The 20,612-nt window shown below is 39.8% G+C and overlaps 3 protein-coding genes and 1 long non-coding RNA gene across 4 annotated transcripts in view; 1 reads left to right on the forward strand and 3 right to left on the reverse strand.

The window, feature by feature from the left end:
- Window positions 1-20,612, reverse strand: part of LOC119022489 (putative C-type lectin domain family 20 member A) — an 826,153-nt gene that overhangs the window by 799,912 nt on the left and 5,629 nt on the right. The window lies entirely within an intron of this gene.
- On the forward strand, window positions 1,882-8,216 carry LOC119022503. The gene is made up of 2 exons (XR_005075948.1): window positions 1,882-2,240; window positions 7,719-8,216. It is a non-coding gene; the product is annotated as an uncharacterized LOC119022503 (long non-coding RNA).
- Window positions 3,613-15,893, reverse strand: atp6ap1a (ATPase H+ transporting accessory protein 1a). The gene is made up of 12 exons (XM_037103401.1): window positions 15,771-15,893; window positions 12,838-13,086; window positions 11,589-11,715; window positions 10,824-10,898; window positions 10,286-10,479; window positions 9,846-9,886; window positions 9,385-9,470; window positions 9,138-9,287; window positions 7,698-7,855; window positions 6,654-6,704; window positions 6,230-6,467; window positions 3,613-5,381 (listed from the first exon to the last, which is right to left on the reverse strand). The coding sequence occupies exons 2-12, from the start codon at window positions 12,960-12,962 to the stop codon at window positions 5,172-5,174; spliced, it is 1,455 nt and encodes a 484-aa protein (XP_036959296.1). The 5' UTR covers window positions 12,963-13,086; window positions 15,771-15,893; the 3' UTR covers window positions 3,613-5,171.
- Window positions 13,777-20,315, reverse strand: taz (tafazzin). The gene is made up of 11 exons (XM_037103437.1): window positions 20,164-20,315; window positions 18,554-18,702; window positions 17,898-18,026; window positions 17,772-17,817; window positions 17,599-17,684; window positions 17,425-17,505; window positions 17,262-17,303; window positions 16,792-16,854; window positions 16,412-16,464; window positions 16,237-16,314; window positions 13,777-15,937 (listed from the first exon to the last, which is right to left on the reverse strand). Exons 2-11 carry the CDS (start codon window positions 18,660-18,662, stop codon window positions 15,836-15,838), a joined length of 789 nt encoding a protein of 262 aa, XP_036959332.1. The 5' UTR covers window positions 18,663-18,702; window positions 20,164-20,315; the 3' UTR covers window positions 13,777-15,835.

A 20,612-nucleotide genomic window follows, 5' to 3' on the forward strand; every position in this document is an offset into this window, starting at 1 on the left:
GAGTTTTAAAGGGGCACTACGTAGTTTTGGAGAAGAAATTCAAACTCATAATTTTAATGTTTACAATATTAATGAGGTAATAATACAAACTCAGAAATATTTATCTTTTCCATCAGTGAGTCAACAAGCTGTTCTCAGAGGAGAAGAAGGTCCCAGAACACTGTTTGAAGCTAGAGAGGTGGCAGGGTCCGCCACATATAAACAGAGTAAAACAGTATAAACTGTGTTTTCCTTTAAGGTCAGTTTGTTTATTCAGTTTATTCAGTCATGAAAACAAAGAGAGTTTGTTTATTTAGTTTGTTGAGGCAGAAAAAAAATCAGCCAATGAAGATCTTTCTCTGCTCATTAACATTTCTTCACCAAAACTACAGAATGCTCCTTTAATGTTGAATTTCTGTGATTGTTCCTCAAAGTCCTCATGTAATGTGTCAGAATAGACCTGCAACATGTGGATGAATTGATCAGTCACATGAACTATTTTGATCATCAGTTAATCCTTTTAGTTATTTGTCAGCTAAACAAACCAAATATTCTCTGGTTCGAGCTTCTTAAATGTGACAATCTGATGTTTTCTTTTCATATATGATCATAAACTTAATATATCTTTGTGTTTCACACTGTTGGTCGATTATAACAAGACATTTAAAGTGATCTGATTGGGCTGTGGGAACTTATAACAGACTTTATTCGCTCTTTAATATACTGTGTGATGAGATAAAATACTGTGTGATGAGATAAATGACTGCAGGTTAGATAAGATGAGAGTCGACTGGAGGAAACTGCAGTGAAGAAAACATTAAAAAGATGAACTTTAGTGTTTGAAGAATCTTTAAAATGTGTTTTCATGAGAAAAGAAAGTCTTTGTTCATGTCAGAGTGATATTCAGCAGCTCAGCTTTCAGTCTATGGAGCCAATCTGTGTGTATTTACAGCAGCAGCCTCTGGTTGGTTGATTCACAATGACTTTGATGTTGTTGCTCCAGCTAACAGGAGCTAACTGGCTAAATTAGCACTGGTTCAGTTTGCTAGTTGAAGTGAGGCGGGCACATGTGATTGGCTGATAGATGACGGGGGCAGTGACATCACCACTGTCAATGAACTGTGAAGAATGACAGAATGAAATAAAGTGCGTCCTTATAAAAAGTGTGAAATTAAATAAAGTGTGGTTTGAGAAAATGTCAGGAACAGTTTTGAGACTCTTAAAAGTTTATTTTGAAATTAAAATAATCATACTTTATGTTATTTTATTTTTTAAGTCTATTGCTGAAGTCCTGTTACTTGCAGTACACCTCATGGGGACGAATGTCAGGAAAATAGAATAATAGCAGTAAAAAATGAAAATCCCAATAAATCTGCTGACATTGACAATAGCAGTTATGTAAGTTTCAGTTCAATGAGGTAATGCTTAAATAAACAGTGCTTAAGATGAGTCACTAACGACACTGTATGCTGTGTAATTCTTTATAATTACGTATCTTTATTCTGACATTGAATTAGTTTGATGATCTTTTAAACTGACACATATCATATGTGTGAGTCACGACACAAGACAAACCGGATCAATCAATAATGTATCTTTTCATTCACTTGGAGATTAAGGTTTTATCAATATGCTTCCCTGAGAACCGGAGAGGCGGGACTTTGGTTCTTGAAGTTTCCGTTAGGCGAAGGTTGAGGAGTAACTTGGATCTCGAGCTACCAAGAACTCCATAAACTTCCTCGTACAACTTTTTACACCAAAACATTTTTCTTTTACTCTTCGTACATTATGTTTTTCAAAACAAAAAAAAAAGCCCATGCGCTAAATGGCATCACAATGCTTAATCCACGATGTGTGTCTCGCCCCCACACCCCTTCAGTCGACGCTACAGTGGACTATTCCATCTTACTGCGCATGTGCAGAGATGACTCAGTAGTACAGCTCCAAAACAAACCGAACGGCGCCGAGTACAAGAAACGACGGTGAGGTGAAGTTATTCCAGCGGGGCCGAAGGACGGAGCAAGCGGGAGGAAAATGAGAAAGGTTGTGGCAAGACTACTAAACGTGACGATCTTTTTAAAGGCGGCCATTACTGATGACAACACGACGAACCAGCAGTTACACGGAGGCGCTCCTTCCGTTAGCACTAGCCATGCTAACAGCCAGGAGCTGCCCGGGTGACGGCAGCGGGGGAGGAGGATGCTTCAGACGGAGGTGATCCAGAAAGAGCCGCGCCACCTCTCCAGCACCCAGAACAACCTGTGAGTATTACAACTTTACACAACTATATTGAATATCGATCAATATTCAGATTCTTCATCCCAGTACAAACAACGCAGTGTGTGTGCGAAAATACTCATCTACACGCTTAATTACTGTAAAAGTATGTTAGAAATTATAAGTATTATCAGCAAGTTGTACTTATTGGTATTAAAAGTATTCACGGTGCAGTAAAATGTTCCCTGTCAGTCTTTTTATATGTGATGTTGGTGGATTAATATTCCTGCTGCATTCACGTGTTTGTGTCATTTTACTGCTGCAGATCTTTGAAGCTGAGCTCATTTTATCTCCTGTATATAATATTTTATATATGTCTTGTTTAACCTACAGCAATCCATCATATTCTATAAGATCACCATATGTTATAGTGTAGCTTTTTTAAAAATGTGTATTTAGCTAAAGAAGGGGAATTTTATGAACCTACAGTGGAACAACTGTCTCATCCTTCAGTTGGTCAGGAACATTCATATTCAAATCATCACTTGGAGATACATGGTTTCCATGGATGGGAAGGATATGGAAGGGAAACCTGTACAGTAGCCAAAGCTGTCAGATTAATGTAGTATAATGTACAATATGTGCCTCTTAGAAATATAACTGTGCATAAAACAGGATCAGAAATTAATTTAGCCTTAAGTGAATAAACAAGCTGTTCTCAGAGGAAACTAAGGACCGAGAACACTGTTTGAGGCTAGAAAGGTGGCAGGGTCCGCCACATATAAACAAAGTAAAAAAACGGTATGAAATCAGTCATTGAAAATCTTTATCTACTGATTAAATAATATTATTACAATACCAGAGTTCTGTAAATGTAAGTAATTACATTTCACTAGAATGAAACGTGCTGAACTGTTTGATCAGCCTCTAAATTTTTCTTTTCAAACATGCTTCATACATGAAAACATAAAAGTTCCCCAGGAGAAATTTGTGTGGGAAAAAAAAAAAATTATCAGTTTCAACATGAAAAAATTCCTCCTGAAAAATATTTCTAGAAGAAAGTTATTTTTTTCCCCCAAAAGAAAACACAACTAATTCCTGGTTTAATTTTTCATGAGGAAAATTTGCATGATTTTTTCCCATTATAAATCCCTTTTTATTTATTTATTTAATTTGTCAAAAAAGACAGATGGAAAACATTTCCTTTAAGTTTTTACATTAAAAAAATAATTCTCCTGATTTATTTTTTTTCATGCAAGCACTTCAGATTTGAACATGAGGACAATACTTGCATTCTGTAAATGTGCCCGTATACAAACGTGCTGCACTGTTCTTTGATAAGCCTCGATTTGATTTCTGTAATATATTATGTGAATAAATTAGAATTCGTTATCATATTCAAAATAAAAATAGCCATTCAGTTTTCACAGATGTTTTATTGGGTTCACATCAACACAGGACCAATAATCCTCACATCATTGATATTCACTACAAATTATCAAAACAAAATAAGTTAACCAACTGAAAATAAAATTCACATTGAGCATATTTCAGTGCACTTCAGCTGAGTAATAAATACAGCATTCATGTTAATTATGACAGAAATGAAAATAGCTTTAAGCTCACGGTCTGAAACAAAACCGTGAAGAAGATGAACAAACACTTGGAAATGTCTGACTTCATGCAGCCTGTTACAGCTCGTCTCTGCATGTGTACTGAGATTATCTGGATCTGAGTCGGCTTGTCCCTTTGCTCTTTAACAGTAATTGATGCACGTTCATCTATCATCCATACAGAAAACGTGATCACTTCATTCAATATCAACACCTAACCTTTGTCTACTGACAGACACAAAACAGTTGTAAACACACACATACACAATGAGTTTCACCAATAAATAGCATTTTTATAATTTAATTTTTGTCCCTGTATGTACAACTGTATTCCTCCACAGCAGCCTGAAAACTCACCCAAGTTTGAGCCTCTCGTGTATTAACATCACAACTAATGCAGTTTGAGAAATAATGGAGTTCAACATTAAAGGAACAGTTCACCTAACTTCTCCTTCCGTTGTTTGGCAGAATGCTGCAACGCTGTTCTGCCGTGAAGCTTCATTTTTGGGTGAATTGTTCCTTTCATGTGTTTACTTGTACTCAGAAATGTTTAAAGTCAGTTTTTACTTGTACACCACTCAACTTACTTCCTGAATAATCTGAATGTTTGCGTGCGTGATCGTAACTGTGCAGCGTTTTCGCATCTCACTGGGAGTGTTTCAGAAGTGGATGTTGTTGACTTGCTCAGTCTGTTTATTTGTGTTTATTTTATAATTTTTCCTTGATTTTTGTGCCTCTGTGTTTGACGAGACTCACTATGCAGTCACGCTGCTGTTGGACTTTCTGTCTTCTGCATATTTTTTCCACAGAGCAGAGAAACGCGAGCGTTGTGCAGCACAGCCTTGATGAACAGTGGACTTTTACAGCCTTTTACCTGATGATGGCTGCTTGAACGTAATGTTGTGACCAGACAGAATGAATTCTCTTTAAAGCTCCGTAAACGGAGTTGAGTTGCACGTTGTGATGATGAGCGCCATCTTTCACATGATCACATTAAATAAAGAATATTGTTCATTGCTGCTTGAGACAAAGATGGACATTTTTCAGCTAAGTGACTGAGGATTGTAGAAAGCCCTTCAGAGCAGCTTTCAGTTTCAATAAACCATCTTTTTTACACGAGAGGCACAAACCGGGCTACCTGAACACTCGGCTCTTCAGTCTCAGGATGCACATTTTATAAACTGACATCTACGCAGTGATGACTAAACCCTTATTCTGACAACACGACTAATTAGTCTGTATAATGCCCAACTACAGATGAACAGGGAGTGGAATGTAAAGGGAGGGAATGAAGGAGAAGCATTTAAAGTACAGAGGGGAGGAGACATGGAAAGTGAAGTCAGGACAGTAGTTACTCTGTAGTTACTCTGTCTGGGGCACAGAGATAGCCGGGCCCTTGGGGTCATCAAAACGGTCCATAGTGCGGAGCTGCATGATCATGTGCAGGCCGTAGGTGAGCACGAGGACCATGAGGAGACTGGTCATCAGCCCCATCCAGATGCCAGGAGAGAAAAAGCCGGCGCAGTCACTGGCATACGAGAACTCCCCGTCAGACACGTTGAAGCCCTGGATCTGTCACGTTAAATGAAAAAGAGGTGACTGTGTTAATTTCTGTGTTCTGTTTGTATAAAAAGAAACATTGAGAGACAAAATGTTCAACAGCCAATTGGACAAATTCTTCCCCACTTTCTTATCTCATACAGTAAAATAAAAATCTTCCTAACCCCAACTCTAACTTTCTAATACTTAATATTTACTTTAATTTCTGGATTTCTTTTCCCTTTTCAAACTAGTTTCATTGATTTTTTTTCCAGAAGAAGGTTCTGGCTTATTTCTGTAAGTATATATAAATATTTCCTGATTTTTTTTTTTCTCCTGAAATTCTTTTTTTTTCAAACAAGTTTCATACAGGAAAAATTCACACATTGTATTTTTCCTAGTTGAATTTTTATTGCATTTTTTCACACATGAAAAAGTAAAAAAGGTTTTTGTTTTTCCACTCAAGTTTCACACATAAGAAAAAAAAATTCTCCTGAATTTTTTTTATCCCAAATGAAATCCAAACAGATTCTCCTTCATTCTCTTTTTCATGTTTCACAGATGCTAAAACAAAATGTAAATAACTTGTAAGATGAGGAAAACTTTTTCTTCTTCTTTTCAAAACTTTCTCACGTGGTTTTTTTTTTTTTTTGCCATGCTGGAAACTGAGTGAGAAATGTTTTTGGGTGGGGTATTTTTTTTTTATATTGTCTGACGGTACACAGTTTCACGCATGGAAAACAGAAGATTTCTTCTATTTTTTTCTTTGTCAAATTAGTTTGACTAACAAAAGTAATCCTGGAAGCTTCCTCGGCCAGTCATACTTCCTGTGTGTTGAAGGGGCCGCGGTGTCACACTTTAAAAGATGACGACTTTCTTACCTGAAAGTCTTCAAAAGAAACCCTCCACTGATTGGCTGGATCTTTGGAGGAGCGAGGGACGAGCAGCGGCCAACGGTAGTTGGTGACGGACTCGCAGCGGTACGAGTACTCAGCCGGAGCATAAATGTTTCTGCTGCCGTTGAATGTGGCTTTGGTGCCGTCGTACTCCAGCTCCACGGCGTCCAGCGTGAACCAGCGGCGAGCCGACACCTTGTAGTGACGCTGGCTCATGGCAAAGCTGGATGCACACAAACACATGGAGGGAATTCAGACAGGTTGATGGAGGTTACAGGAGGAGATGGTGAAGCTCCATGTCCACTAGTTTCACTAATTTATAGAGCTGAGAGCTTAAACGTTCAAACAGAACTGATGATAAGAAATTACATTTATTTATTTGAGTGTGTTTTCTGTGTTGTACACTCACATTAGTTTGAAGTCGCGGTGGCGGAGAACATCCTCATAGTTTAGAACCAACCTGCAAAGAACCAAAGATTAAATCAGATAAAGAAGGTCAAGAAAACACGATTTTAAGATTTCATCAAAAAAAAAAAAAACATTTCATATAAAGACAATTTCTTAAGTGTTTCAATGCTGCTGTGGTGGATAGTGAGAGCAGTTTTGGTGGTGAAATAAATGTAAAGTAACATCTGCATCCCATTAACTCTCCAATCACACTGATGATGAAATATCAGGTCTAATAAAGTTTTTAACAACATGGTTTGTGTCTCTTTGGTAAAATTTGTTCAGTTTGTCTGATTTTTGTATTGTTTTATTTATTACACCTTTTCAATATTTGTTTATTAAACCTTCATCATCAGATTTTAGGGATGTGAAACAATGTAAGATACTCCAGTCATGGATACTGTAGTCATACTACACTCATGAATGTGGGCAGTGGTGGTCTGATTTGATAATTGATCACTTACATTTTTCATTATTTTCAGTTTTTTCTTTACAGACCAAGAATCAATTAAATAAAAAAATAATAATAATGTGTAGATGAATCAGTGATAGAAGAAAACCCTGATGGATCGCAGATTATATAAAGTGAAGTTTAAAACTTCCCCACAGGTGGATTCAACTTCATTTTATGTCATATTATAATTGGTTGGTGAATAAACGCTGTGGCTGAAGTTCTGACTGTCCGAAAAATAATACCTAAGAAGCTCCTTCACTTTTTAAATAGTGCACTACTTCGTCTTGGTGAAGAAATTTTAATCAGAGAAGAGAGATCTTCATTGACAGATTTTAGTTATAAAAACAAGTTCTTCTGTTTCTAGCGTCAAACGGTGCTCTGGGATCTTATTCTTATTATTCATTGATAAACAGCTTGTTTGTTCACTGATGGAATAGATAAATGTTTCTGAGTTTGAATTTCTACCTCATTAATGTTGTAAAAATGTAAATTCTGAGTCGGACACCCCAAAACTGCACAGCCCCCCTTCAGTATATGATACATATGAACTACCTCGCTTTGGTTTTGTCGCAGCGGGAGCCGTCGAGCTTCAGACGAGCTTCCTTCCCAAAGGTGGCCGAGGTCAAGTCCTGGACTTCCCAGCTACCGCTCCGAAGGATGCTGACTGTCAGGCCTGTAGCCCACAGGAGGATACAGGTGTCTTCACCCTCCTGCAGGAAGAAGGACGAGAGATGAGAGATCAAGAAAACAAGACTGAAAGAATAAAGCTGTTGTTGCATATTTTTCTTATTGTTACCAAATTCCATAATAACACCAAAAACCTGTGAAATGCCAGGGGCGACATGCTGACCTCCCCCAGTCGGTACCATCACAACAATGGTTGGTGATTCTACAAGATTAAGATTAAATATTGGATTATTTTTTGTTTGATACTTTAACGCTGGACCAAAAAAAGTTAAATCATTGCTGATGGAAGCTGAACACCATGTCATCACGTGTCAGTCGGTCTCTTTAGTTTTACTTCAGCAACGTCTTCTCAACACTGCAAATAAAAGTGTTCGATAAAATACATTTATCTGCTCCTGCTTATTAAACTAGAGCCATATGAATAATAAAAGAAATGGGGAATGTAAAGATGTATATGTTATATGTGCTGCCCTCTTCTGGCATGTAATTGTTAGTTATAAACCCATCTGGTGTTTAGAGCTTTGTCCTGTACTTGTGGAAACAGGATCCAGTTGTGTTTTGGATTGAATCAAAATAAACTACAGTGTGTGTGTGTTCATGGCAACAGTGTGGAGACAACGGTGGCACTCTGTGGCCCAGAGGAGGAGGAGGAGGAGGAGGAGGAGGAGGAGGAGGAGGATACATCGGGCTGTGAAACACACACAGTCGCCATGTTTCCATAAAATGTCAAGCAAATTTAAAGCAAACTTTTGAAAAAAAAAAAAAGTGAATCAGGTGCGTTTCCATGAACCGTTTTACATTAATGAACTTGGACTAGTAAAGCGTGATTTGGTCAGCGGATGGCGCAGTGTGTCCTACATCACATGTGGATGTGGAAGTAAACAGGCCAGAGGTAAACAAACCAGGAGACTAAATGGAGAGAGGTCTTCAGAAATTATGACGGGGCAGGATGTAAATATTCTTAGCATCGGCCACGATGCTGCCCAGAGATGAAGAACAATTATAACAATTATAATGAAGACAGCAGGTTCGATTCTGTTTCCATCAAACATTCTGTACTTCAACTAGCGTACAAACGTAAAAACGTTTTTTAGACTGTTGCTGTTTCTATAAGCTTTCTGATGCAATATTCTTCAAAATGCTTAGTGGAAATGCGGCTAATGCTTGTTACTGAGATATCAACAGTCGATTTTGGTCCTTTAAATAGGATTTGTTAACAATAAGAAGAATATATAAGACAGCACACTTTTCATTTATGGCGAGACTTAAGTGAATGTATAGAAAGAAGTAACTGAGTCGCTCCACCTTAAACTCCACCGGACCGTAGATCTCAGCCTTCTCCTTGATCCGACGCTGCCTCTCCCGCTCTCTCTGCCTCTCCCTGTATCCACCTCTGGCCTGCAGCAGAGAGCGTCCTCCACCGAGGCCGGCCTCAATAGAGAGAGACGCAGCTTCCTGTGAAGAGACAGCAAGAGGACGACAGACTGTTGGGTCAGACAAACATGATTCAACACATGTTCAACGCATCATTACTAAACACAAGGGCACTCACCCTGGACGGCCGCAGGGCTGTGTAGATGGCTGTGTATGGAACGGACTGGGCCTTCATGGTGCTCAACACCTGACCAATCACCTCGTCTGAAAAACAACATCTTCGTCTAGTAGCGTTCTCACATGCAAAAACCCGTCCTCAGAGGGTCCAGGTCCATCCACAAGAACAACTACAACTACAACGTTATAAAAATTGTGGAGAACGATATCGTTGGGATCACTTTCAGAGCAGTTTGATGAACAATAGAAACACTGATAGCCAATCAGAATCCATCTGACTTTACAGGGTGATCAATCAGCTTGAGGGGACAGCCTGGTAATCTGACACGTGTTAGACCTGCTGCCTGACACGAACCTCAGTGTATGAAAATCATATCTGATCATCTATTCTGGTCTGCAGTTCCTCTTTTCTGTGTGTGTGTGTGTGTGTGTGTGTGTGTGTGTGTATAATGCAAGACTCACCGTTTCCACTGAGAATCTCTTTTGCAGACATCAGATCAGCCCTGAAAGAGAGTCGGACAACAATGAGATATTGATGAAAAGAGGAGGGAGGTGAGTGAAATTAGCATGATTACAATCAAAAGAACTGAGACTGTATAAATCCCATTCTGACTCAAGTTATTTCTCTAGTGGAGATGTGGTGGATTTAATATTTGGATGTGGAGATGGAGCATAATCGAGAGACTGCAGCCTATTTTTATCGTTGATTTTCTGGCCTGGTTGGACAACAAAGCTGCACCACGTACAGAGGCCTTAACATCGCAGCAGTGGCCAAGAGTTCGAGTCCGTTATTCTAACATTACTTATATTAAAGGGTATTGTAGGAGGGAGGCAGAGATCAGCAGTGAGTGATAAAAACTGGACTGTATTCTGTCTGGGGCTTAAAGATAGTTTTTACCTACCCGATGCCGTACGGCAGCCTGAACACCAGCAGGGCGGGTGAGGAGGCGTTGAGCCTCAGCTGGCTGAGGGTCTCAGGGTCCATGTACAGAGGGGAGGTTTCTAATTGGTCCTGCAGCTGACCAATCACTGCATTGGAGGCCGGCCAGGACACAGCAGGCAGCACCAGAGGGGAGGACGAGGACATCAGAGCGCCCTGTGAGACACAAGAGACAGAACATCTGTCAGTGACATACAAATGACAGAAGGGTTACAAGTTTTATGCTTATTATCATCAACAGATGACCAAATGAAACACATGATTACCTTCAGTAAAATTATAGATTTCTCTGGTTCAGACATTATTGGAAACATTTTGGATAATGTAAATATGCAACTCAACAAAATATATAAAGAAGATCTGGTGGTTTTTAGTAAATTTACAGTTAAGTGTAACACTCTCGTAGGCTTTCTGTCATGTTTATTTCAGATGGGAACTTCACAAATTAAGAGTGTAATAGGACTCAAAATATACTCAATAACTTTATGACATCATCTTACCTCGAGGTTGGGGAAAACGCTGTCCTGTTTGTTTCCGAAAGCTCCTCCATACATGGTGAAGTCTTCTATGCTCATCTGGGTGGAAACGATCAAAAAATCTCAAATGAGCAAAATTCAAACTCAAAATGCAGATATTTAAGCTGCAAAACTCAGATTTCCAGAAATGTTCTGTTCTGAATCATTATTAGGATTATTTATATTGTTCTGACTTCAACTGAGAGCAAACAAGTCATTTTACAAAAAGGACCCATGTGGACATTTTAGGGCCATCTAGCTGTGAGGTTGCAGACTGCAGCAAAACGAAACATCCCTGTTCTGTCCCCCTGCTAAAAACACAAAAACAACAACAACAAAAAGATTGTCCTTTCTGGGCTGCTGTAGAAACACGGCAGACAAAATCCAACCCGAGTCCTTCACAAAGAAATCCACAGTTCAGCAGCATCAACTTCAATAAATCATCCACAGATTCATTTAGACAACGAGACGGACGAGGAACGTCTAATTTTTCATTTCACGTTACAATACGCTCACATTTAACCAATAAAAAAGCGATTAACACATGTAAATGTCTACAAATTGTAACATAGAGTCTCTTTTAGTTCTTAGTTGAGAAAATAACCAGCAGATTCATTAATAAGTTCAGCCTTGGTACAGATTTTCAAAGCAGATTTGGGAATGTTCATAAAAGCTCGACAGCTGTGTGACATATGTGGTGACTGTTAAACACCCAAGTCTGTCAAAGAATGTGTGTGTGCTTGTGTGTACCTTGTCCTGAAGGAACAGCACTACATTTCTCGGGCCGTCACTCAGAGCTTTCTCCAGGTAGGCGGCCAGCTGCTGCTGCTCCACGATGTGACCCGCTGTAGGAGGGGACTGACTCGGAAGGGAGATCCTGGTGGAGGAACAAGTATTCAGATCTTAATCTAAAGGAAACATAATCCTACAAAAAATACTTCACATGTACAGGACGGGCCTCCGATGTATTGGAGTATTAATATTTGTTAATGTTGTTATTCTGTATATTATTTATATCAAACGATTGTAAACTGATCACTATTTGAATTATGAAGACTGGGCATCAAATCACCAGATTTTTGACCATATACCTCATTAATACTGTGATACAGAACTGTCAGGATGAGAACTGGTACTTTCACAAAACATTAGAGATAAATAATAATATGGACATAATGACTAAGTGGGTAATAAAATAGCATCACTTCACTGTAATGCAGCCTTTAAAACCAGGACAGGACAACACTCGTGTCTTATTGTGACAGAAGGACAATCTCCGTCTTATTTCACTATAATGACATATATGGTTGAATTACTCAGCCTGACTGCAGCCCTCTGTATTACATGAGAGGTCAAATCTGGAGCAAATGTTTAAATATAAAATCCAAATCTGCAAAATTAATGTAACCCTCAATTAAATGAAATGGAGGAAAAAGCAGCTCTGGAATTTAGTGGTGGAAGAGAGAAATAATCAAACAATTACAGTGCAAAAGAAAGTAAAACACAAAATTCAAAACAACTGCCTTTCAAAATGATGTTTAATTACAGAATTAAATGAAAAGTACTCAAATTACTATAAAGAAAACTGTCATTTTGTGCCTGTTACTCAGTGTGGAGTTTACAGGCAGGTGTAATCTGGACACACCTGCCGTTGAAATGAATGTCAGCTTTATAAATTTCTCATCGATCACACTGGTCATCAGGCTACGTGACGTTGAACGGCTTAACTGACAGGTGACACTGCACCTGTCATTCATCAGAATCACAGGGAGATATCACGTCACGCTTCTTTATCTTAATTACTCGAGCGTTCAGTCGTTCTTCAGCTCCGTTTACATCGTGTTCGGCTCTTCAGCAGAGAAACATCGACGCTAGCTAACGTCCTCCTAACGGACACACAGCTAACAGCTAGCTAACAGGGAGTGCGAGCGTCGAAACCCGTTAGCCTTCAAAAACCGTCCTGTGAGGAGAAAACGCACGAAAACACAACGTGACTCACCCTTCGCTTGTCCACAGAATGAGCGGCACCTGCTCATCGCAATCTCCCCGCTGCAGTATGCTCGACAGACCGAGAAAAACGGCCAAAGCCGCGGAGATGCGCTGAAGATGCCCCGTCGTCGCCATCTTTACAGACTGACAGCAGGTGACGTCGAGTGACGTCACGTGACGGAGGATGAAGACGGGGCTCGTTCTCGCTGCAGCTGATCCTGCAGGTGAGACGTCACAGGTGGAGGTGGAGGTGCTCTCTCTTAGGTGGTAAACAAACAAACAAACAACTTATAATTATAAGGGGTTTTTTAGGTAATATAAGGTAATAATACAAACTCAGAAATATTGATCTTTTCCATCAGTGAATCAACAAGCTGTTCTCAGATCAGAATAAGGTCCCAGAACACAGTTTGAGGCTAGGAAGGTGGCGGGGTCCGCCACATATAAACACAGTAAAAACAGTATAAAGTGTGTTGTCCCCCAGTTCATCCAGTCATAAAAACAAAGTGAGTTTGATTAGTTAGTTTGATCATGTAGAAAGAAAATCAGCCAATGAGGATCGTGCTCTGCTCATTAACATTTCTTCACCAATACTAAACAGTTGAGCTCCTCCACATACCTCAACATAGAAAAGTGATTTTAAGCTTGTTGTACAGTTTAATTTTCACCCCACACACATCATTTATAGATCATATCAGCAGTGAGCCTTGTGCTGGTCACAGACATGTAAGTTATGGAATAAAAACAGACCTAACACAGAAGCAACCCCATCCTGTCATGGTGTGTCTTAACATTTACCACAACATCTCCTTTTCACAGGGGCCATCAGTTACACAGTCTCAGGTGACGTGATTTCATCATATTGCAGTTTTGTATTATTTGGATCGGTGCAGCAGGAACTGGACGAGATGTCGTGCAAGAGCCAGTGAAACATGCGTCAAACACTAAAAATGTAGAAAAGTGAAATACTTTATTGGTGTCCACATACTGTACAGTAGGAAAGACTGGCGTTCAGTAAGGCGATACATTTATAAAATCACCACAGATCACTTAGCTGTGGCCTCTCCTCCCCTATAAAAACCACTGATGAACAAAAAATTACACGTATACATCTGTGATGGCCGAGCATCCAGAGGCTGAAAGGATCTGCAGAAAACTTTTAATTCTTCATCTGAAAAAGAATAATGTACAGCTCTACCAAATTATCTGCAAACTTGATTGATGCACGAGAGATTACAGAGAGCAGGAAGAGCACATGGGGATGTTACAAGATGATTTAAGCTGCATGGACGCGTTAAAAGCCGAACGGTACGATTCACCGCGACACCATCCTAACAGTCGCTGACTCCACATGCCTCAGCTGTGAGTTATCATGCAGTTCAGAGCCGAATCCCTGATTAACTTCATCAGATTACAAGATATATAAATCTGTATCACTCCATGTGTTTGTGCACAGAGGGCCTTACTAATATTTAGTATTTAAACAAACAGCAGCTTTGTGTAAAGCTCTCCTAATAAACGAGGTAACAGGAACCCCTTTTTTTCTTTTAAACATTCAATCCTAACTGTTTTAAAATGACGACTTTCTACATTATCTGTGCATTCCAGCGATGGTACGGTTAAAGGTTAGTGACAGAATGTTCAGAGGTGGTTGGGAACGCAAATAAAACACTTGGATTAATTTATAATCCTAAAAATTTCCATTCAATTCACCCTAATGTGTTACAATATTTATGGTTATCATTTTTCCTGCAGTCCCTGTTCAGTATATTTACATTCTGTAATGAGCTCTCGATACAGTCACAGGAAGCGAAGCAGCTTGTTACTGTTTATAATTTTATCTCACTCACATCAGCTTCATCGTTAACTCTGCTTTCAAATCTGTGATGGATTCATTGAAAGGAACAAGTCACCAGAAAATTCAGTCACAAGTGTCGTAGTCCACAGAACAGATCTGGAGCTTCACAGTAAAACGGAGTTGCAGCGTTCAGCTAAAACAACAGAAGCAGCTGGAGACTTGATTTAAAATGAAAAAAAAACAAAACAAAAACAACTGAAAAAAATGTAAAATGGCTCCGTACAGCTTGTACAGCATAATCACAGTCTCCAGAAGGCCAGCGATCCCAAATTGATGTGCAAAGATGATATTTACACCCTTTTTTTAAAGACCAAATCTTCAACGTAGCTGCTCAGTTATAAGCGTTCTTGTAATTATTGGGTGAATTAGCTCAACTGTGCATTCAGGGCTTGAATAACATCTTTTCAAATCAAGCTGTATGAAGCCATTTTATGTATATTTTCCATTGATGTTTCTCTTTCAAAAGAAGTCCCCAGCTACTTGTTGTACAACTCCTGTATGGGTTTTTAAACCCGACATGTGGAAAAGCTGTTTTTCTAAAGCGTGTTTGTATAAACGTGAACGTTAATGGCTGGTCAGTGGCAGGACGCTGAGTTAAAGTCTGATATGTTACACGAACCATTCACCAACCCAACTTTCACATTGTCAATCTGGACTCACTACTCTTTGCATTGGCACCGCACATAAATAGAGAGGCATGAAATTATCCAGTGTGGGCGTAATTACTGGGACACGTGATGGTACCAGTGGGAGAATAAGTCAACCACAGCCCAAACCAGAAGACGACCAGCAGAATGAGGAACACTGATGATACTTCAGAGGTTTGGTCGGGAAGCTACAGACACAGCTGTGATTGGTATTAATTGAAAGAAACTGTTTTGTATAAAAACATGACGCCTGTTTCAAACTTGAAATGAGGTTTGATAGCGATCATGATGCGACAACAGCACCTTAAAAAACGTTGTTCAAAACATTCAGAAGAGGTGTGGGGGGGCTCCAGAAGGTAAAGAGAAGGAGACACCAAAATACAAGTGGTCATGAACAGCCCTGTGTGTGGGAGGCCCTCCAGTAGTAAAAGGTTTTACCCTCGATTTAGGGTAGATGATCATCAGTCTTGTTGATTTTGAAGAAAAAGCAGGACGGCTGGGACTCAGGATTTGGTCTGTATCTGCCCGTGGAGGGCCTCGGCCTGCGACTTCAGGCTCCAAAACTCCCCCTGGATGAAATCAGTCAAAGTCTTCCTCATTTCCAACTGAAAGGACAAATAAAAATTCAATGAAATGTTCTTTTTCAAAAACAGCATTTTTCTGTTCATCATCTGGGTGATTATTCATATAATTGTTTTAGCTTTACAATAAAACAACAAAGAATTGTGGACACTTTGTCGACTTAAACAGGAAAAAAAAAAACTGCATTTGAATAAAAAAAAAAAAAAAAGAAAATTATATTTTTAGCGACTACATTCAATGTATGGCTACAAATCTTGCCTGTATCATTACCAGTAATCCGTTACTGCCCAGCGAGTACATGTGTAATCGACTCTGTCCTCACCTGGCTCTTGTTTTCAGCTCGGAGGGATTCGACGAGTTCTTTCACACTGAACGGTTTCCCCACCAGGATTGTGATTCTCTGGAAGCAAACCAGCAGTTACTCACATAAAACAACAAGCCACAATAAAATAACAAAATAACAAAATATTGCTGGGATCAGATGCGAGTGTTCAGACCTTGCCAGCCCGAGGAATGTAGGGCTTCATATTTGGCAAAACGTCACTCAGACCTGAAAAAGACATCGAACACACGGACGGACAAATACTTGAGCGCTGTTGTTGCTTCTTGGCATCATTATAAACACAACATGATGAAAACGGTGCGACTGCTGATGTTCTAGATTTTTCGTAGTGTCAACAGATTCAATTTAAGACCAAAACCAACAAGGTGTGAGTCTCTTCAGCTCTAGAACGGCCCGCTGCTCTGTACTGAAGAAGGAAGCTGTAACAAAACTAGTCACAGATAAACTTCCAATTCAAGTTCATCTTTGAACAGTAGAACGTGTCAGATAATGGGTCGTCATCTGGTGAGTGTACTGTAGTGTTGGGTTACTCACCCACGTGCCAGAGCGGCAGGATGATGGGATTAAGGGAGCACTCTGATATGAGGCGGCCGACACCTGAAACACAAACCAGGAACGATCTGAAACAGAATCACTTTAATATGCACTAAATATTCCAGTATGAATATTCCAAATGGGTCATTCCACCCCGAATCACCCAAAATCCAGAACTATTTCCAGTTCCAGTCCATTTGTCCTGAACATCGAACAGACCTTGAGGATCATTTACAACAAATTTTAATTTAAAATCATATCTGCATCTGTCTTCACTTTCCTTCAACCAAATGTTGTTTCTGTGTAGTATTAATGTAGTTCTGTCACATCTAGGTGTTATTTAGTCCTTCATAAAAAGGATGTGAAGGATTTAAAGGGAGACGATCACTTTGCATTCACTTTTCACTTCCATCTTTATTGTACAAGGTCACAAAGTGGCACACACACTTTAAATCGTGCACTGTACTCACCCCATTTTAACCGGATAAACTCTTCCGTCATGTTGACTTTGCCTGTTGAATGTGAAACAACAGAAGGAGTGTGTATTTGTGTATTTCCACATTATTAAAAACTGACAACAGAAACAGAAAACGAGGTCATAGTTAAATATCTATTAGTGGAAGGAGAACACACCTTCTGGAAAAATGTGCACCCATTCCCCTCTGTTCAGTTTCTCCAGAACAAAATCCATGCCCTTCTGGTAAACACCGTCGCCTAGAGAGGACACATAATGTCGTTCATGTCATAAAGTCGTTCCCTCGGCAGACGGCAGGACAGCGACGGGGGTTAACGCCAACAGAGACTCACCTCTGCAGACAGGAACGCACTTTCCACGGCTGAAGAATTGTGAGTGCAGCTCTCTGGTGAAACAGATGTCAGATGCTGCAGGCGTCCTGTCCACACAGACGTTAATAATCACACATGATCAGAAAAACAAAATCTGCAAATGACTGGATGCGATGTGGAATTCTCAAACTCACCAACGCATCTTGTTGAAGTTCCACAAATGTCTGAGCTTCAGTACACCTGTGACAAACAGATGTGATTATGTCATTTTATATTACTGTGTAGATCTGTGTGATTTCAGGGGGGGCATCGGTCCTTACCCCAGATGTGAGGGTCATCCATACAAGACTGGTGATTGGACAGAGTGATGAGGGGCGTGTCGGAGGGCCTCTGGTCAATCAGGTCCAACAACACCTCCTGGTTGTGGACCGTCAAGTAGTTCATGTACTCTGAAGACGGAGAGATTGGGATGGAGGACGGCAAAACAAGGGAAGGACAGAAAACTTGCAGTTCATTTAGCAAGTGAGAATATTCTTGTTGGTTTCCAGTTCAGCGTACGGTGTGTATCTAACAGGGTTCAACCAATATGGTTATTTCAGGTCCAATACCGATAATCAGAAATATACATTCACAGGAAAAATTAAATCTTAGTCTCAAAGTCGAGAGTAACCAGTGATGGAATATAACCAACTGCAATTTACTAAAGTACCGCACTTGTGTACAATTTGGAGGTCCTCTGCTTCAGTGTTTCCATTATTCTGCTACTTAGTACTCACTCTATTTCATTTATTGATAACTTCCAAGCAAATTCAGATTATTCAGAGCAGATCGGCTGTCAATCGTGACATCAGATATTACTGCGGACGCTGAGCCCACAGAGTGATGACCACTACTGCACCAGGACGATTTTTTATCAGCAGTCAGACAACAAACACAGATACTAGTAGGCTGATAATATACTAATAATCCAACTTACTGGTCCAGAAGTATGAATATGAGCCCACCATGCCCATAACCAGCGAGCTGGAGATCCTCCAGGCCAAAGGAGGGCAATGTGGGAACGGCCATCTGACCTCCAGGGGCATCACAGCGCTCCACGGAAACTACATCCACACACACATTAACCTGCCACACACACACACACACACACACACACACACACACACACACGCACACACAGAGGGAAAAACGTTCAGCAAGGGAAACAAAATTAGGCTGAAATGTGTTTTTTTTGTTTTGTTTTGTTTTTTTAGGTCAGGTGTGACTTTAACGGGCACTTCACAGAATAAACATGGAACATTTAGTTTAAATGAGTAAAACTCAATCTGTGAAAAAAAAAAGCTGATTAATTTTCTCACGTAGCACTAAAAGATTTCTTTAACGTGCGTTACAAGAAGTTTAGGATGCAGCGTCACATCACAGAGATGTGAACTCCCGTCGACTCCAGTTTTGATGACTCACAACTTAACAGAAAATAAATGATTTAAGACTCGTGACTAGAGACACGATGATGATACAAACGATCAGTCTGTGTTCACTTTATGTTTTCAGTTTAGTTTTTTAAAGCGATATAAAAGTGATGGAAATAGAATGTATCCAGTGTCCTTTTTGTTTTCTTTTCTTATTTTAGTTACTATTTATGTTCTTGTACTGATTCTTGTTCTCCTCCCTCTGTGGCAGTTTATTTCCTTGACTGCTTTTATTTGTTTATTTTCATTTATGATCTTTTATTCTTTTCATCTGCTCTTAATTCCTCCAATACGATGTTTCTTTTCTTCTTTCTTTCTCCTTCATCTTGCCTGTTTCATGGCTTTTATTCCTTTTTACTTGTTATGACTCATATGGTCTTTTTGTGTGTTTACATATTGTGTCCTGCCTTCTAGTTTTTAACTTCACCTTAGCTTCCTTGTGTTTGTCTTGTCTCTTGAGGGTTTCTTCTGAATTTCCTGGTTTTGCTCGTTTGTCACAGCACTTTGTACACTCTGTATTTAAAGCTGCTCTGTAAAAAAAGTGTCAGATTTTCTTTATTATCATCTTTAATCAGTTAATCCGAGGAGTACGACCTCTCCTCTGTCACCCAGTCTTTAATAATCCAACCCACGAGTGTTCAGTCTGTGGTGGTCTGACTGCAGTAGCGTGTAAGATTTCCTTTTGTCATTGAACTAACCACTTATTGTGTTCTCACCGCGCGTGAGGTCAAAATATTCAGCTCGTGTACAGCAGCTAGCTGACGTTAGCCTGCTGTTAGCTAGCTGCTAGCCGAAGTTTAAGAACACACTCAGCTCTGAGACACATTTAAAGACAACTCCGTTAATAAAAGCATCCATAAATTGGTCAATTAAAGGGTAATTTGTCATTCAGCTAAGGTCACACCTGACGAGTCGTTCAACAGTTACCTGCCTGAATTATTATTCATGACTCCTGACACAATGTTGTCGTGTAATTACATCATAAACACGCCTTTGTTCGCTCTTAAATATACATGTAATGCGCTGTGTAGCTCCACGAGAGGTTCAATAAAAATATCTAATACTTTAATAACTTGAGAAGTCCAGAAAACATCACAGGATCAAACATTCCCCTCACCTTTTCTCCTGCTGACAGGCGGATGGCCTCCGACCCGGAACTAAATCCCACGCGCTGAATTGTGGGTATTGTAGTTTTACGGGGAAACGGCCGTAGAATGTCGCCATTTTCTAGTCTTGCTGCTCACATTGAGCGCCGTTTCCCCCCCCGCGTTCTTAACTCAAGTTACGGCCTCACTAGTGATGATAAAATACGTCAAGTTCCGTCAATTCGTGTTTACTGTAGCGCACAACCCGCTTCCGTGTTTAGAAATACGGATTTATGGGTAATGGATGCTGTGACGTAAGTCAAAAGTGAAGCGCTTCTTTATCAGGAGCTTTGACCGGAATTTCCCTCTTTCTTATTTTACTTTATGAAGAATTGCTGAATAAATACAGTTAACTGTTGGTAAATATTGTGTCAATGAAATTAAAAGTGAGTAAAGAAGAAGTTGGACTTTGAGATTTGGG

Source organism: Acanthopagrus latus, chromosome 7, assembly GCF_904848185.1.
Source record: "Acanthopagrus latus isolate v.2019 chromosome 7, fAcaLat1.1, whole genome shotgun sequence".
Taxonomy (NCBI): Eukaryota; Metazoa; Chordata; class Actinopteri; order Spariformes; family Sparidae; genus Acanthopagrus; species Acanthopagrus latus.